Below are 15511 nucleotides of genomic sequence, written 5' to 3'. Positions count from 1 at the left end.
CTACCAGTCAAAATCCCCAACGATTTTCAGTGGCAGGTAAGGCGGCACGGATTTCAACAGGACTTCCCCACGGACTGACCTAGGAAACCCCGCTGCCCAGGTGCGTGGCTGCGCGTGCGCAGTTGGTATGACAGCGCGTGAGCCCCAGCGAGACCGTTGGAGCCAGACGTCCCTCCCCCGCCCGGCTACTAATGGGCTTTTAACGCTCGCCTGGACCTGCTCCGCCCCGCGCGCATGCGCACCTCTGGCTTGAGAGGCGCGGGAAGGCGCCGTGGAGAAGCTGGTGGGCGGGGCAAAGAGAGAGCGATACTCTGTCCGGGTGGGTGGAAGGGAATGATAGCAGCAGCTAATCCACGCTCTTCCACCTCATGGTCCCCTTCTTTATTTTTGCGGTCCCCTTATTTTATTTTACAAGACACTTTCAGAAAGGCAGAGAGAGCTTTCGAATTAGAGGGTGGTAGGGGGATATGGAGGGTGAGAGGAAATTTATTATTATTATAACGCATGGATTTCCCCTTATTAACTTTATCAATATGGGCTTGTTTAAGCAAAAAAAGGGGTAAAATCCATTAAGGAATGCAGTACAATATGAGATCATCACTCCCCGAACTTTAGAGCATGGGAAGTCACCCAGAGATACATAATTTGGCATACAATTTGGATTTTTTATTGTATTATAATTTGGAATGTTTTAATGAGGATTTTGTTGGATTGTTAAAATGGAAATATCTATCTATCTATCTATATATATATATATATATGGGGTTTGAAATCCTTAAGTCTAAATGGGGCTGCATTTTTACGCCCCCGCCCCCAAAAGAAGAAAACACCCTGAGGTACATGAAATGATTCTCCCCTCACTTTCCCGGAGCTGGGGAGAAGGGCATATGATACCTCATTCAATTCACCTCACCTTTATGGATTTAAAAGGTTTCAGCCCCAACTTGCCACCTGCCAACAGGCCTCCAAGGCAGCCGGCATGAAGAGTGGTTGGGGCAACTCAGCCTGGTGTGTGGAGTGTATATATAATGAAATTATTGTTATAAGTGACAAAGCAGTATACTAAATTTAAGGCAAAGTTCTCTCCTCCCCCCCCCCGACTTTTGATGCGTGCTTATTGATGGTGAAGTAGGGGTTTATTTATTAAATTTGTATACCTCCCTTCATCAGTAGAGCTTAGGGCGGTTCACAACTGAAATTAGTGATTGTAAATGAGGGGAGAGGGATTTATTCCAGATTAATTTGCAGAGTGCATGGGGCTGTGACCTTTTTGTAATTGTATCACCATATACAGAGACAATGTTATCTGATATCTAATCCGGATTCTGTACATGGAGATAGTTTCTTCTTCTTTGTTGCTCACTGCCCATTGTTCAGCTTAGTTATAAAGTTGCTATTCCACCCCCCCTCCAAGTGCAGTTAATAACTTGACTTGACTATATATAAATTAGGGTATCAATGCTCCTACACATCTTGCAAGCATTTTAAGGATTGCAAGATGTGTGAACAATAATAGTCTTTAGCTGTAGGTTGTGTCTTATCAGGTTTGACCTGATGGCGTCATGTTTATTCCTGGTTCCAGGTTTTTCTTTTAAAATGCCACTACTTGAGAAACAAGGTAAGAGAGACTTATTTAATGCTACTTTTTAGTATGGTGAATACTAAAGTGATCAGATATGCATCATGAACTGTTAATTTCTTAAAATGGTTGATTTCTCCACTCTAGTTATGTCCCAGTGGAAGGTACTTTTGCAGGGCAAAATGTGATACCATCAGATAATATCTGTTGTTCCATGTATATTCACCATAAGAAAGGCCACTGTTGCAAGCAAAGAGTGTTTATAAATATAGAATTGTACTGTGGTGAGGGTTTTGCTAGTTGATTAACAGCTCTGGCAATAATTTTAAGAGCTATTTTATTTGTGTGTATTATATCTTCTCATTTATAGGCATCTTTTAAAGCTCCCCTTGGGTAACCCTTAAGCCTGTTGCCAGGTATTGTGAAGGATTTCTGTAAAAGAGATCTTATTTGGAAGACGCACTGTGTGCAGGGCACCCTGAGCTGCCCTCTTTATGTATTTGTGGCCAGGGAGAGGTGGAAAATACTGTTAAGTATGTATTTATTACTCCATGCATAATTGTCCTAGGGATAGATTTCTCAGTGTGAACCATTTGCGATACAGATTTGAATGATACCCCATGTTAGCACCTCACTGCATGTGAAAAACTAGTGCATTAGGGACCAGAGTTTTAGCCTAGCCCTAAAACATTCCATGTATGCTTTATGCAGGGAAATTATCAGCTTTTTGTCATTTTCCTGCATTTTGAAGTAGTACAATCTAAGACAGTACCACATGCTACTTCTGCAAATGATGGGCCGCACTGTACAGTCTCTGGAGATGAGGGATAATTGCTGCTCAGCTATAAAGGTCCATCCTGCAATCTGTCTTCCTATTTTAAAATCTATTGATCCTGATAGTGAGTGGAAATGTATTCCAAGTGTTGGTTCTTCCAGATATGATAATTTAAGGAAAGGGCGCTCTGTATGTAAACTGCCCTAGAATCTCTTCTTAATGGTGGTCTATAAATTTTTCACAGAAATAAATGTAACATTGAATGATCATGTTCCAAAGGAACTTGCAAAATGATCCATATGACCTGGTTCCATAAAATCGCTAAGGTGTGTGTATATTATTATTTGGAAATGGCAAAGCAACTAGTATCAAAACTGGCAGATACGATAAACTGAAATACACTGTAGAACAGAATTAATCAAATAGATGACATTCTTCCCCCCCACAGCACGTCCCTTTGCAATTTTCTGCAAGCAGAGCTTCTGAATTTCAATTGTATTTGGCATAAAATGGTCTGATTCATGCTGGTAATTTCTCATCATGCTAATCATCAACATTCTGCAACTGTTTCTTAACATCCTGGCCTCCTTCCGTGACATTTTGCCACCATTCCCACAAATTTAATTCTTTATTAGCACTTTGCCCTCACTGATATTCTTAAATGTTTTTATCTTGTAAACTCCACTCTATCTCATAGATCTGAGTGGGGGTTAATATATTCAGTATTATATGCAGATGCAGTGATGAGCTAACTTATGTAAGCAAGTAGTACAGACACAAATATATTTGTCTCTAATTACCTGTTTGTGATAGTATAACCTACCATCTCTGCATGTTTAACCATAGAAAATAGTGAGCAGATGCTAGTGAAAAATGAAACCTATCTGCAGATTTTGTAAGTACTCCCATTTGAAAGATTGATGTGACTTTTGAAAATTAAATTGTATGAAAATTAAAATTCATTATAAAAATTGATTTTTTTATTTAAGAAAAAACAAGGATCAGAGAAAGAGGCTTGTACATGAAATCTGCACCTTTTTGGACAGCAGCCAATCTGTAAGTAATTTATGAAACAAATCTTGCCCATGAAAATGAAAACTGTGTATATGCAGGTAAGGAATGTCTTATGGAGCAATGCTTAATTTTATGGGTGCCCTTTAATTTTCCCTGTGTCTTTGTGTTGTGTGAGAGAGGGTTATATCTGCTCAGAGTAGATGCCTAAGTTAATAATGTCTGTTAATTTCAATGGGTCTACTCTGAGTAAAAGTAACACTGGATACAACCTAGAGAGTGTCTTCTTTGAAAGAGTTGGTAAAGCCCACTTACATCCCCTTTCAAAATGTAGATTCTGCCAAGAACTTTCACCCACTGGCTTTTACTGTACATGCAGTTACTCCATTATTAGCATAATACGTTTGGCGTATACTCTGAGACACTATTATTGTACCACATAGTCTAGGACTGTGTGCTCATGAATCCTGGCTCAAACTGAGCCCTTGGAGCTGCCTATGGCTTCCTTGAGGTAAAGAGTCAATGGGCCACATTTTAAAGCTGCCATAAAATTTGGACTTTTGGGGAAATGGATCGTGTCTGTTTTGGAAGGCTATGGCCAATACTAAACAAATTAAGCAACATTGCTACTTAAAGCAATCTTAACCATGTCTACTCACAAGCAAGTCCTGTTGAATTAAATGGAGCTAACTCCCAAGTAAGGGGGGTTAGTGTTGCAACCTAAATTATTCCACAACTTATTCAGAATTTAGTTTAAAAAAATAAAAATATTTAAGTGCCTGCAAAAAAAAAAAAAAGATAATAATAATCTACATGCTTGGTCACATGTACCTATATATCAGTTGAAAGCCTAAGCAGTGGATGTTTCTCAGAATATGTCAGAAGCAAGTTTGGAACTGCCAAATTCCACGTATAAAGCAAAGAGCAACCATTAAGGCCTTTGGAAATGCAACACTTATCTGAGAAAAGCAAACCTGAGCTTTGAGATATGTTACTTGGACTGCAACAATAATGTTTTGTTTGGTTGTGTCTTTGTTTGTTTGTTTAGGTCCAGGAGATTGATGCTCTGAGAACAGAAAATAGGAAGCTAAAAAATGCGGTACCTATCTGGCATTTTATATACATTTATGGCTGGCTTAAAGCCTGTGCCTATGCTTCAGTGTCAGGATTGGAGGTGGTTGTCTCAATCAGAACTTTACTCCATTTGATGGCAGGGGTTTGGTGGCCAGAAATAATCCCTTGCTTGAGTTCTGAATTAAATTTTAGCTACAGAGGTAATTTATGCCAGTTCATAGGATCTAAGGCAGTAGTTCCCAATCCCCCACCCAACAGACCTCTTGAAAATAGCTGAGGTACTTGGCGGACCACTTAATGACTTTTCTGCCTGTTGTAGCCATTGTGCCAAGTGCTGTCTGATTTTTAATTGCATTTTAAGTGCTTTTATTTCTTACATATTGTATTTTAGTGTATTACAATTTGAATTCCATAAAATACAAATTGTAATACAACAAAAAATAAGAAAAATTAAAAAATCAATTAAAAATCAAAATGAATATGTTGTTCAATGTGCCATGTACTGTTTTCAACTACAAATCAATTAACATGCCACACACCACCTGAATGAAGCTCGTGGACTACTGATGGTCCATGAACCACAGTTTTGGAACCCTTGATCTAAGAGGAAATATATCCTACACCTCAAATCTGCCGGTTTTGGGCAAGATGTTGGAGCATGTGCCTTCTCGACTTCAGGTACTTTTGGATTATTCCAGTCTGCTTTGGAGATGGAAGCAGATTTGGTCATGCTGGTGGATGGCTTCTGCTGGGAAATAGATGCAGAAAGTGCTACCCTGTTAGTTCTTTTGGACCTCTCAGTAACACTTCAAGTCATTGAAGATGTCATCCTTCTAAGTTGTTTATATGGATTGAATTTAGGATGCATGTTATTCTTCCAGTCCTTCCTGGATAAGCAGCCATAGAAGGTGGTGTTGGGGAGCTACTATTCCACTCCTTGGCCATTGAGGAGCCGCAAGGCTGATGCTTTTTTAACTGTTTTAACTGATCTGTGGATGGCTTTTGTTGTAGTTATTTACTGTACTTTGTGGGATGGGATGCTTGTTGATTTTTAGTGGTTAATTATTTTGTTTTACTGTATTGTATTTTAGTTGTATGTGGCCTTGGTGAGTTTTTCCTCTTAAAGGAAGTGGCTTAAAATATTTAAAATAGATAAAATAGTATGTAAATATTTTGATCTAATACTGTTCTAATTCTTTTCCACATTAGAACTCCCGGCTGCGTTATAAAACAAAAGGTATGTATGTACAAAAGTAAACCCATTGAGGAGCATTCTTAGGGAAGCAGCATATTTTATTTTGTGATAGGCAATAAGGTGATAAGGATGAAGATATATTCAAACAAGTAAGTAGGTTTCAAAGAGTAGGTGGTTTGTGGGTAAGAGAACAGGTAACATTTGTAGTGATTATTGCAATACCATGTTGGGAGGGGTACTTTTATCTTAAAATAGCAACTGAAATTCCACTTGCAAGGAGCAGAATTATATTTTTCTTTCTTCTTAGATTGGGCCCTAAAGAAAGAAGAATATGAAAAGTAAGACATGATATGTTAACACAACATTTTAAACAACAGACTATGGTCGTATCTAAACTTCCACTATTTTGTGGATATGATTCAGTACACCTGGAAATTTAGGTTGCACAGTTGAAGTAAATTTAGCATTCTTGCACAACAACCACCTCCCCCCCCAAAAACAAAAAAATACTCTGGATTTTTTGTGATAAGTGACAGGGAAATGTATGGAACTGTGTGGGATAACACTGACAATGAACAACATCATAGAACTTCTGTGCATTTCAGAACAGAAAGAACACACATACACAGGCTTGTGGTCTGTCAGCCTCCACCATTAGGCTAGCAGCTTGTGAATGCACATTTTATATTTGCTAACCATTTTGGTTAGCATCCGTCACATGATAAAGAGTAGCTTTTAAATGTAAACATATGAATATGAATTTGTGCTTGTATTCTGATTTACTTTCAAAGTGAGATTGAGAGGCTTTCGGGTGAGATATCAAATTACTTGAATGTCACAAACTTCTGGGTGAGTATAAATTATTTCAGGGGTGGTATATACGCTTCTGAAAAAGTGGTACCTGGTACATAAATATCAAGTCATTGGGTTGTATCCATTGCTGTGCCATCAGAGTTCCATTGATGCAATAGGACTTCTGTTTGCTCTTCTCTCCTTGCCCCTCTCCCCAAAGCTGCTCCAGAAGGTCTCCCGACCTAATTTTGAGAGTGCACAGAGGGCAGGAAAGGGAAAGAAGGTTCCCTTGTTTGCATGAAAATTCCTTGCCCCACTGGAGCTGTAGCATTGGATACAGCCAATAGACTGGCCCAATCTAGCTAAAGTAACCCATTAAAAGCAAGGGAGCAAGTAATAATAACTATGGACTTTCCATAGTACTTAATCATGGCTACTTTTAGCTTGTTGAATCTAGAGAACGGCAGAAGCCCTGGCCATGAATTATATACATTTGTTGCTCTTTACAGATACAGTATTAGAAAATGTTTTGAAGTTTAATTCTCCAAATGCAACATTCGTTCTTGGCTTATTATATGCTCTCTGCTGAATTTTTATGCTGATTTTTTTCTGCTTTGTGTATGTACATGGATAGTGATATTTTTATGTTTTGTTATTGTATTCCATCCTAATAGTTTTGTAGGTGTATGATTTCTTACTGAAGGGTGTCCTGCAAAAAACAAAACAAAACCCTTCCACAATCTAATAAACAAATAAAACTAGGATTGGAAAGATTGGGGGAGTGACATGTCATATATCACTTTCCATTACACTTTTCATTAAAAAGACGTTTTGCTTGGTTTGCTGAAACATCAGTTAGATTGTGTCTTTCTTTTTTAGTATGAAGAGTCTGAGCTTCTCAACAGCCAAGGTATGTTGTTTTAGTGGCTGTAAAGGACATTGATGTTTATTATACATCTGCTTACTTTTATGTTAGTCTCTATGCCCTTCCTAGTAATCCTACTGTGTAAGGTGCCAAAATTTCACATTACTGTACTAAATATTTTGACCCATTGTAATCCGCAATAAGAGGGGAAATTCAAACTGAACCTTCATATGATATGAAGGCTAAACCTTGATTCTGAACTACAGTGAGTTACAGTAGTAGTAGTAGTAGTAGTAATATATTATTATTATTATTATTATTATTATTATTATTAATACCCCCACCCATCCGGCTGGGCCTCCCCAGCCACTCTGGATGGCTCCCAACATATTAAAAACAGAATAATACATCACACATTAAAAATGTCCTTAAACAGTCCCTCTGAAGGAGCAGATATGCAGGTTAGAGGTACGGCTAGATCCATTGCTGTCACTTGAGACCCAGGTGGCCTCAGTGGCGATCAGTGCCTTCCATCAGCTTCAGCTGGTACCCCAGCTACGCCCCTATCGGGACAGGGGTAACCTAAATTTTATGCTCTGGTAACCTCTAGGTTAGATCATTGCAATGTGTTATATGTGGGGCAGCTTCTGAAGGCAGTTTAGAAACTTCAGCTGGTGCAGAATTCATTAGCCAGTGGCAACACAGTTTGAACATATAACACCAATCCTAGCCTGACTGAACTGGGCATCAGTTACTTTCTCGGCCCAATTCAGAGTGTTGGTTTTGACTTATAGGGCCTTAAATGGCTCAGGACCGCAATACCTCAAGGACTGCCTCTCCTCATACGAGCTAACCTGGACCCTGTGATCATCATCTGAGGATGTTCCTTGTGTGTCCCTCCACAAGAGGGGGGAGTAAAATGAACATGCCGGGCAAGGAAAAGTTTTTGAAGAAAAGGAAAATAGCTGTCCTTTACAGTGAGCCAAAATGAAGTGGAAATATAAACCGTGGGTTAACCTGGACTTTTCAGTAAGGTACTATAAGCCGAAACCTTTTTTGTTGTTGTTGTTTAAAAGTGGTTTTCTTTAGGGAGCCTGTACTGGCAAGTGAAGCCAATGACAAGAACCAGGCAAAGGCACACCTTCAAAGGTTCTAAACGTATAAATGTGCAGTGCTGAGGAATGGTTCCCTGATCAGAAACCCTGAATTGTCCACCCCAAGCCCTGCCTTATTTCTTCCCCCAAACATCAAGCGAGGGGGGGGGGCGGCTTAGAGAAGCCAAGAGGGGTGAGGTTTAAGCACACAGTCTATTCCAAGCCCTGGCAGCCTTTAAAATTTTACAGGGGGCTCCCGATTTAAGTGGTACCAATGGAAGGGATGGCAGGGTAAATTAAACCCACGCTAGAAGAGTAATAAATCAATAAACGGCAGGCACAAACACACGCTGCAAGCACACACACACACACGACTTAAAATTAGAGAGGAACAGGAAAAGGAACCCTGAGGATCATCTAGTCCAACCCAAGCAATGCAGAAATATTCAGCTGTCCCATACAGGGATCAAACTTGCAACCTTGGCATTATCAGCACCATGCTCTAACCAACTGAGCTATCCAGGCTCTCAAGGACAATGGAGGGGGAAAACGCACCAGCACCCTGGCCAACAAATTAAAATGTAAGGCAAACCCACTCAGTCACCCAGACCAGCCATGCAATTGGACAGGCAAGGGCAATAGAGGGGAAAACTTACAAGCACCCTGGCCAAAAATTAAATAAAAACGCACAGCCACCAAGGCAGAGGCAGGGGAAGGAAAGCGAGGAGACGAGGGAGAAAGAAAGACGGAGCCACACTCACACTCAGACCTCGCTGGGGGCACGTGCTGGGCAAGGGAACAAGCTGCAGCTTAAGAAAGGTAATTCGCACTCAGACCGCACAAACAAATCAAGCACCAGGAGTGGGGGGAAATAGAAGGTTAAATGTAGGTTTTTACACGGAAAAGAGGACACAGCAAGGCAAACCTGGATGCTTGGGTTTTAAAAAGCAGTAAAGCAATGAGCGCACGCAAGCCTCCTAAAGTTAAAAGGCAAGCCAGGAACCAGGCAGCCTCCACACACACAGACCCCCCCCCCCCGACTCAAAACCTCGTGGCTCTTCCCTGTGATGACTGTGATGACTCCTAGCTGATGACTCGCAACGGGACGACGAAAAGTGAGGCCGGAAGGCTGGTGCCGCAGCAGTTTGGGCTGCTAAACACGCCCCCTCGCAGGCACCTGGTTGGGTGCCTGCCTGTGGGCGTAGGCCAGCCAGGTGAGTGGGAGGCAGGGGGCTAACGCCCCCTGCTTGAGGCGGAGTCCGGCTCCGGACCACAACCACTCCCCTCTCTTGCAGGAGGAGAGTCTTTCCTTGTGTGTCCCTCCACAAGAGGTCCAGAAGGTGGCAACACAAGAATGATCCTTTTCTGCAGTGGCTTCCTGTCTGTGGAATGCTTTCCTCAAGGAGGCTTGCTTGGTGCCACCATTATATATCTTGTCTAGGGCAAGATAAAGTGACTAACAAATTTAATAAATAAAATAAAGTCTTTGGCACTGGTTAAGATTCCTGGAATTATTTCCATCTTTTCTAATGTTAGATGCTAGATGTATCCTCCATCTTATGCACTTGCTAGCTGATACAGCAAGTTTTAGACTGTTAGACCAAGCAAAGAGATATTGAAAGATTCCCAGATGTGCATGTGTATAACATAATATTCAATTTTACAGATAAAAGAATTCTAAGTGAACCTAGAAAACATGCCAGGTGAGGGCTTGACTTTTTCACCCCATTATCTACTTACAGAAAGTTATTCTAAGTGATTGACTGTGTATGAAGTCTGGTAATATATTTTCTTTAAAATTCAGTTATTTTAGCTAAAATTCTGCAGCCACACTGCTTAGCAAAAGACTATAAAAAAAATATTCAGTGAGCTCTCACTTGTCTGTGGACATATTTTTCATATGTGCCTAATTGAAACACAGTTTTAATTAGAAAATGCCTTTTCCCTTTGAGCTCTTTTCCCCTTGAGCTATGTACCTGAATAAACTATCTGCTATTTTTTTACATGTAAATCAATATCTGTGACTTTTTAAATGATAAGATTTTCATTTGAATATCCACAGCACTCAGACAGAGGGTGCTTTTGTGCTGGAGAAGAGGTAAGGGCAACTGCATAATTTAGTTTGTTTTGAAATTGCTTGTATGTGAGAGACATATCCCTGGCGGAGTTTTCCCAAGGAATTAATGCTAGTTTGACTAAGATGATCCCTGTTTAGAAGCATGCTACGCATTTGCCACTTTCGCATAGTGAAGAGTGTGTATGTACAAATGCACTAGCATATTCTACTGGAATATTTATTAACTAAAAGGGAATGGTTAAAGAACCTGAAAATAACACAGCTTCTATTTAAACACCATTCCAGGTAATGGCAGGGTACATGCAGTTTCACATTCTCCTATGAAGTAGATGCACATTTATGACTATGTGGGATACAGAATCACTACATTTATTTGTTTTGGCTGACTGACATCAGTGCTTACCAGCTTCTTGAGGCATTTTATATAACCATTTGCTATAGCAATTACTTATCTCATTTGATTAGTTCTTGTTTAATGAACAATAACATCAAAATAAGTTTCTTAAGAGGCCTCTGTTGCCAATGCCAGTTCCTCGAAGTACCTAAACATGAGGGGTTGCCAAATGCTACTCTACAATTCTTCAGAGTGTAAATATAGAGGCACCAAAGGCCAAGTATTTTTTATTATTTTCAGAATTGTATCACCTGCTTTTTTTCCTTCAAAAAGCAGTCAGTCAAATCAGCTAAGAAGTACAAAAGCCAAAAGTGATTCAACCGTTAAGATACAAATAATCAAATTAAAACATTAGCAAAAAATGACATAAGGAACAGCACTAACATAGAACTTTAAAAAAGAGTGTTTTCAATGCTGGTGGGATATAAATATATGACTACAACCTAACTTATTGAGCAGGGATTTCCACATATGAGGTACCACCACAGAGAAAGGCCTCTTGCATACGGTCATCAATTTTGTCTTAGAACACATGCAAGAGGCAGGGATGGTTAGATTGGCTCCTGCCAAGGGCCCAGGCATAGAGTGAAGTCAGCCTGCTTGCCTGACTGTACACTTCCAGGGCCACTCCTTTGCTGCTCTGGGTGGCCAGATGAGGCACACAGGCTCCTCAGGCAAGGGCACAAGGGACAGAGCAGGGGAGCACTGATACAGCTCCTTGCCAAGGGCACCAGGGAGCCAAGTTTCACCCAAGCGTGGGTAAAACAGCTGATCTTAAATGATAGGCTAGTTCACATAACAGGAGACAGTCAAGCAGCTTGACCCCATGCTATTTAGGGCGTGGTAAATAATAACCAAGACAATGCACTCTTTTGATGTAAAGAATGTGTAACAAACTTCAACAATGAAATGTTTAGAATCATATCAGATATGAAATTGGTATAGGCTGCAATCCTATACCAATTTACCTGATAGTATGCCTCAACAGGACTTAATTCTGGTTTGATATGTATAGGATTGTACTATAACTGCAGGATTGACCCCTTGTTCATTTGGGGACTGTGGTATATGAGGAAGAAAGATTAAATCTTTCCTCCTGCTGTAGTCATGATAAAACTCACTCACTTGAAGGTTAATTTTGCTTTTATTCCATCCCACAGAACTGTTGAAACTCAGACTGGAGAAGATGGCTCTAGGTATCATACAGTGAAAAATTAATTCTTCTTTAAAACATTAATTTGATTCTCTGTGTACTTAAAATTAATGAAGCGAGGGTTTCACTAAATAATTCAAGTACTTTGCGAATAGTAACTCTTTGGATTTTCCGTGAGGGTGACAAAGATTATCCTTGGTGGATTTTAAGGACAAGTTGCTATCCACTGACTTAGCTTGGCAGAATTGCTGAGACTTTCATATTCAGGTCAGAGAATGGTCGCTGTGGACAGGCAACTTTAGTGACAATAATGTGATGATACAGTGTAGCTATTGTGGTTTGGGGCATCCAAAACCAGCTAAATGTTGAGGCCTTAAGGATTTTGCACCAATCCTTACATGGCCACAAGTGTGCTCTGACCTGAAAAGGAGAACAGGACACCTCTTATCACTCCCACTTTCCACCTTTCACCTCACCTCATCGTCCTGAAGACTCCTACAACCTTAAAGGGATTGGCAGACTGTAGTTCACAGTTGCATGTTCCATACAACACAATCCACAATCTGGAATTCAAGATTGACTCTCCAGCGAGTGTGTATAGGATTGCGGTCATAAAGTGGTGGACCACATCACAGATTATGAACCTGATCTGTTATTATTTCCCCCGATTTAGCTATGTTGTTGAAGACTCATTATCACAGGTAAGCAAAGTGTCTGGGGCTAGGTGGGCAGCTGCTGTGCAATTCTTATACCTTAAATCCAACACATTGGACATAGAAAGTCATGCTGATTCTCTGCCAAACAATTTCTTTAATCTAAAATCTGATCTGCCCACTTTTTACAGCCATACCAGTCAGCTTGAAAATTTAGCTGTTTTTGCAACTTCCTGTGGTGGCGGCAAGCTGGAATCTTGTACTTGCAGTGTTTCTGTGTTTCTGTTGTGCTTGTCACTGCCTGTAGAAGAGTCCTCACCTATATTAACAATATGAAGCAAACACAGGATTGAGTATTTCACATTTTATTCACTATAGTTTATTGTACTTATATTTTATGTATTCCCCCTTGATGCCTATTTATCCAACTATTAAAATTAGTCAGTAAATACAAATAGTGAATTGTATCCAAGTAGCTCATACTCAGAGTAAACCTTCTGAAATCAATGCATATGACTAACTTAAATCCATTGATTTCAAATGTCATATGACTTAAGTTGATAAAACCCAGTATATTTTTGGGGTGGGGTGGGGTGGGGGGTGGGAATCACAACAGCTGCTTAATCTAGGTGTTTATTGGTTGAAGTGGACTTTTTTTGTATAAATGCTTAGAATATATTTTTTAAAAACCTATTCATCTAATATTCTCTTTGCAGGATGAGTTTGAATAGCAGAAGTCCAGTGTGGTGTAACAATAACCTATTTGAGTGCTGGAGAGCTTTCATGTTTGACATTTTAAATTTTGGTGAACCATATTAAAATATTTATAGCTATATGCCAAATAAAGATATTTTAATCCTGCTATAGTTTGAGTTAGTATAGTTATTGTTAATAAATTGTTGGTGTGAAAAGCATCAAAGGTATCTGTCTTCACTTGGACAAAATTGCATTTCTTCCAGTGCAGTTTAGAGATTGTTTATCAATACAGTAAAGCATCAAATAGGCATTGGGTCCATAGGGGCTATGCATGATCTCTACCACATGTGGATAGGGGCAGCAGCTGCATGTTCTACTGAAAGCCACTCCTTAAGACTGAAATGCAAAACGTACAGTCTGTGCCTGTTGAAATACGTGCAGAGTACGCACTTTGATTACTAACAATTTAATTGCAATAGGTTAATTGTGGATTCAGGGAACCATTGTCACTATTCGAGGTCAAACAGGAGTGTTAGGATTGCTTTTAACATCATTTTGAGTATTTTACTCTCCCTCGCATATGAGAAGCCCCTTCCCGTTCCATGCTGGCCAGACTGACAACTACTTTTAGGGTGCTTCCTAATGGGTGTTTATTGTAGAATGGGCGCGCCTCAAACGTGCGCATCTTTTACAGCGCATCTTGCTGCCATCAAATGCCAGCCTCTCTCTCTCCCCCCCCGCCCCCATTTAATTTAATTTATCATCGCAGGAAGTAGCCTTAGTTAACCCCAAGAAATCGGAGCAAATCTACCCTTTCCCTATCTCTAGGCCCGCCCTTTGTCCTTCCACGCGCTCTTCCCTTTTCCTAGCCAGCGGCATACTGGGCGGGGCGGGGGGGGGAGAAAAGGGCGTGGCCCCCGCCGGACTGGGCGTCGCGGCCTGAGTGATAGGCAGGCGCAAACAATGAGTTGCAGTCCAGCTGCGCGGAAGAGGGTCGCGCAGACGTCGGGTTCGCGAGCGGCGGCGCGCGGGCGAACGCGGAGCAGCCGTGAGTAAAGGGCCCTCCTCCGCACGAAAAGTCTCCACAGCTTCTCCCCCACTTCGCCTCTTCTGTCGCTCGCGGAGTTCTGCCTTGCTTTCTCTCCTGTGCTCCCTTCGCGTAACGCCCCACAGCCCTCCCTTTCGAAAGCCTTGCCTTAAAAAAGGAAAAAGACCACAAATTCTGGACGCGGGTCCGTCTCTCCCGCACCTCAGGTTCCTCAGGGCTCGCGCAATATGAACGCAAAAGAGCCCCACCGTTTGAAGGGCAAGGCTGCTGAGACTGCAGCCCTTGGACCTTGTCTCCTCAGAGGGAAGCCTTCCTCCCAGGTCAAGGGGCTTCACGCTGCAACCTCCAGTTCCCCACAAGTGGCCGGGCAAGGGAAGTCCACAAGCAGGTATAAAGCCAGCAGTGGAGGAGACGGCTATAGATGGCCATTACTGGCCACAATGGCTAGACTCTGCCTCCACGGCCAGAGGCAGCCGTGCCTCTGAAGACCAGTGGCTGGAAACCACAGGAGGCGCGAGGGGTCTCGTTTGTGCTCAAATCCTGCTTGCACTTTTCCCTCAAGCACCTGGTTGGCCACCGTGGGGACGGGATGCTGGACTCATCCAGCAAGCTCTTCTTATGTTCCCTCCTTGTTTGCTGTCCAACACCTGATGAGTAATATTGGCTAATACATTGTTTGTTTTCCTCTTATTTTCTTGCCTATCTTCTGCCATGGAGCCAACCCCGATGGGCAGGGTACAAATAATAAAATCATCAGCATTATTATCCCCTGAGGTAGTGTTTGTGTGGTTCCCAGGTGGTCACCCATCCGGGCATTAACCTTCACAGCAGGGCCAAAACTAGACTTTATTTCACCTGGGTTCAGCTTGGCACCTGTCCCCTCCCCCCACATGCATTTGTGTGTACACACACACACACACACACACACAGGATGGAAGCCTCAATGGCACCCTTATGGAGACTTCATCTGGGGCACAAAACCCAGCTAGTCCCAGTAGCTACGGTACTGTACACAGACTGGTTTAGCTTCACCGAACTGGTGGCCTCACATGTCTCCAGATCATGTTGCAGTAGCCATTGATAAACTTGCTTTTGGGCTTTCCAT

At 41.5% G+C, this 15511-nt stretch overlaps 2 protein-coding genes across 7 annotated transcripts in view; both read left to right on the top strand.

Annotated features, from left to right (window-relative positions):
• The first annotated feature begins 216 nt into the window (after positions 1-216).
• Positions 217-13524, top strand: LOC308459511 (uncharacterized protein). Of its 3 annotated transcripts, none has more exons than XM_080975104.1 (14): positions 217-319; positions 1583-1618; positions 3201-3249; positions 3344-3410; positions 4414-4464; positions 5649-5676; positions 5942-5972; positions 6426-6483; positions 7306-7336; positions 10052-10088; positions 10448-10483; positions 12017-12052; positions 12683-12710; positions 13379-13524. In XM_080975104.1, the coding sequence occupies exons 1-14, from the start codon at positions 235-237 to the stop codon at positions 13391-13393; spliced, it is 588 nt and encodes a 195-aa protein (XP_080831230.1). In that variant the 5' UTR covers positions 217-234; the 3' UTR covers positions 13394-13524. The 3 variants fall into 3 exon arrangements, with proteins under 3 accessions (XP_080831230.1, XP_080831232.1, XP_080831231.1); XM_080975106.1 differs by having other exon boundaries at positions 273-474; XM_080975105.1 differs by lacking the exon at positions 217-319 and adding an exon at positions 965-1008 and having other exon boundaries at positions 1545-1618.
• A 740-nt stretch (positions 13525-14264) lies between these two features.
• The window catches only part of GSDME (gasdermin E), a 29288-nt gene continuing 28041 nt past the window's right edge, over positions 14265-15511 (top strand). Inside the window, exon 1 of one of the 4 annotated variants that reach the window (XM_080974902.1) lies at positions 14265-14406. The gene's annotated coding sequence lies outside the window, so the exon portion shown is untranslated. Of the gene's footprint in view, positions 14407-14778; positions 14795-14842; positions 15061-15511 lie in introns of those variants that run through there. The other 3 variants (XM_080974903.1, XM_080974905.1, XM_080974904.1) reach the window with 3 other exon arrangements.

Source organism: Podarcis pityusensis, assembly GCF_964106645.2.
Source record: "Podarcis pityusensis genome assembly, chromosome: 12".
In the NCBI taxonomy this organism is placed as follows: domain Eukaryota; kingdom Metazoa; phylum Chordata; class Lepidosauria; order Squamata; family Lacertidae; genus Podarcis; species Podarcis pityusensis.
Note: the sequence above shows the minus strand (reverse complement) of the source record. Positions and strands in the feature narration are given on the sequence as shown.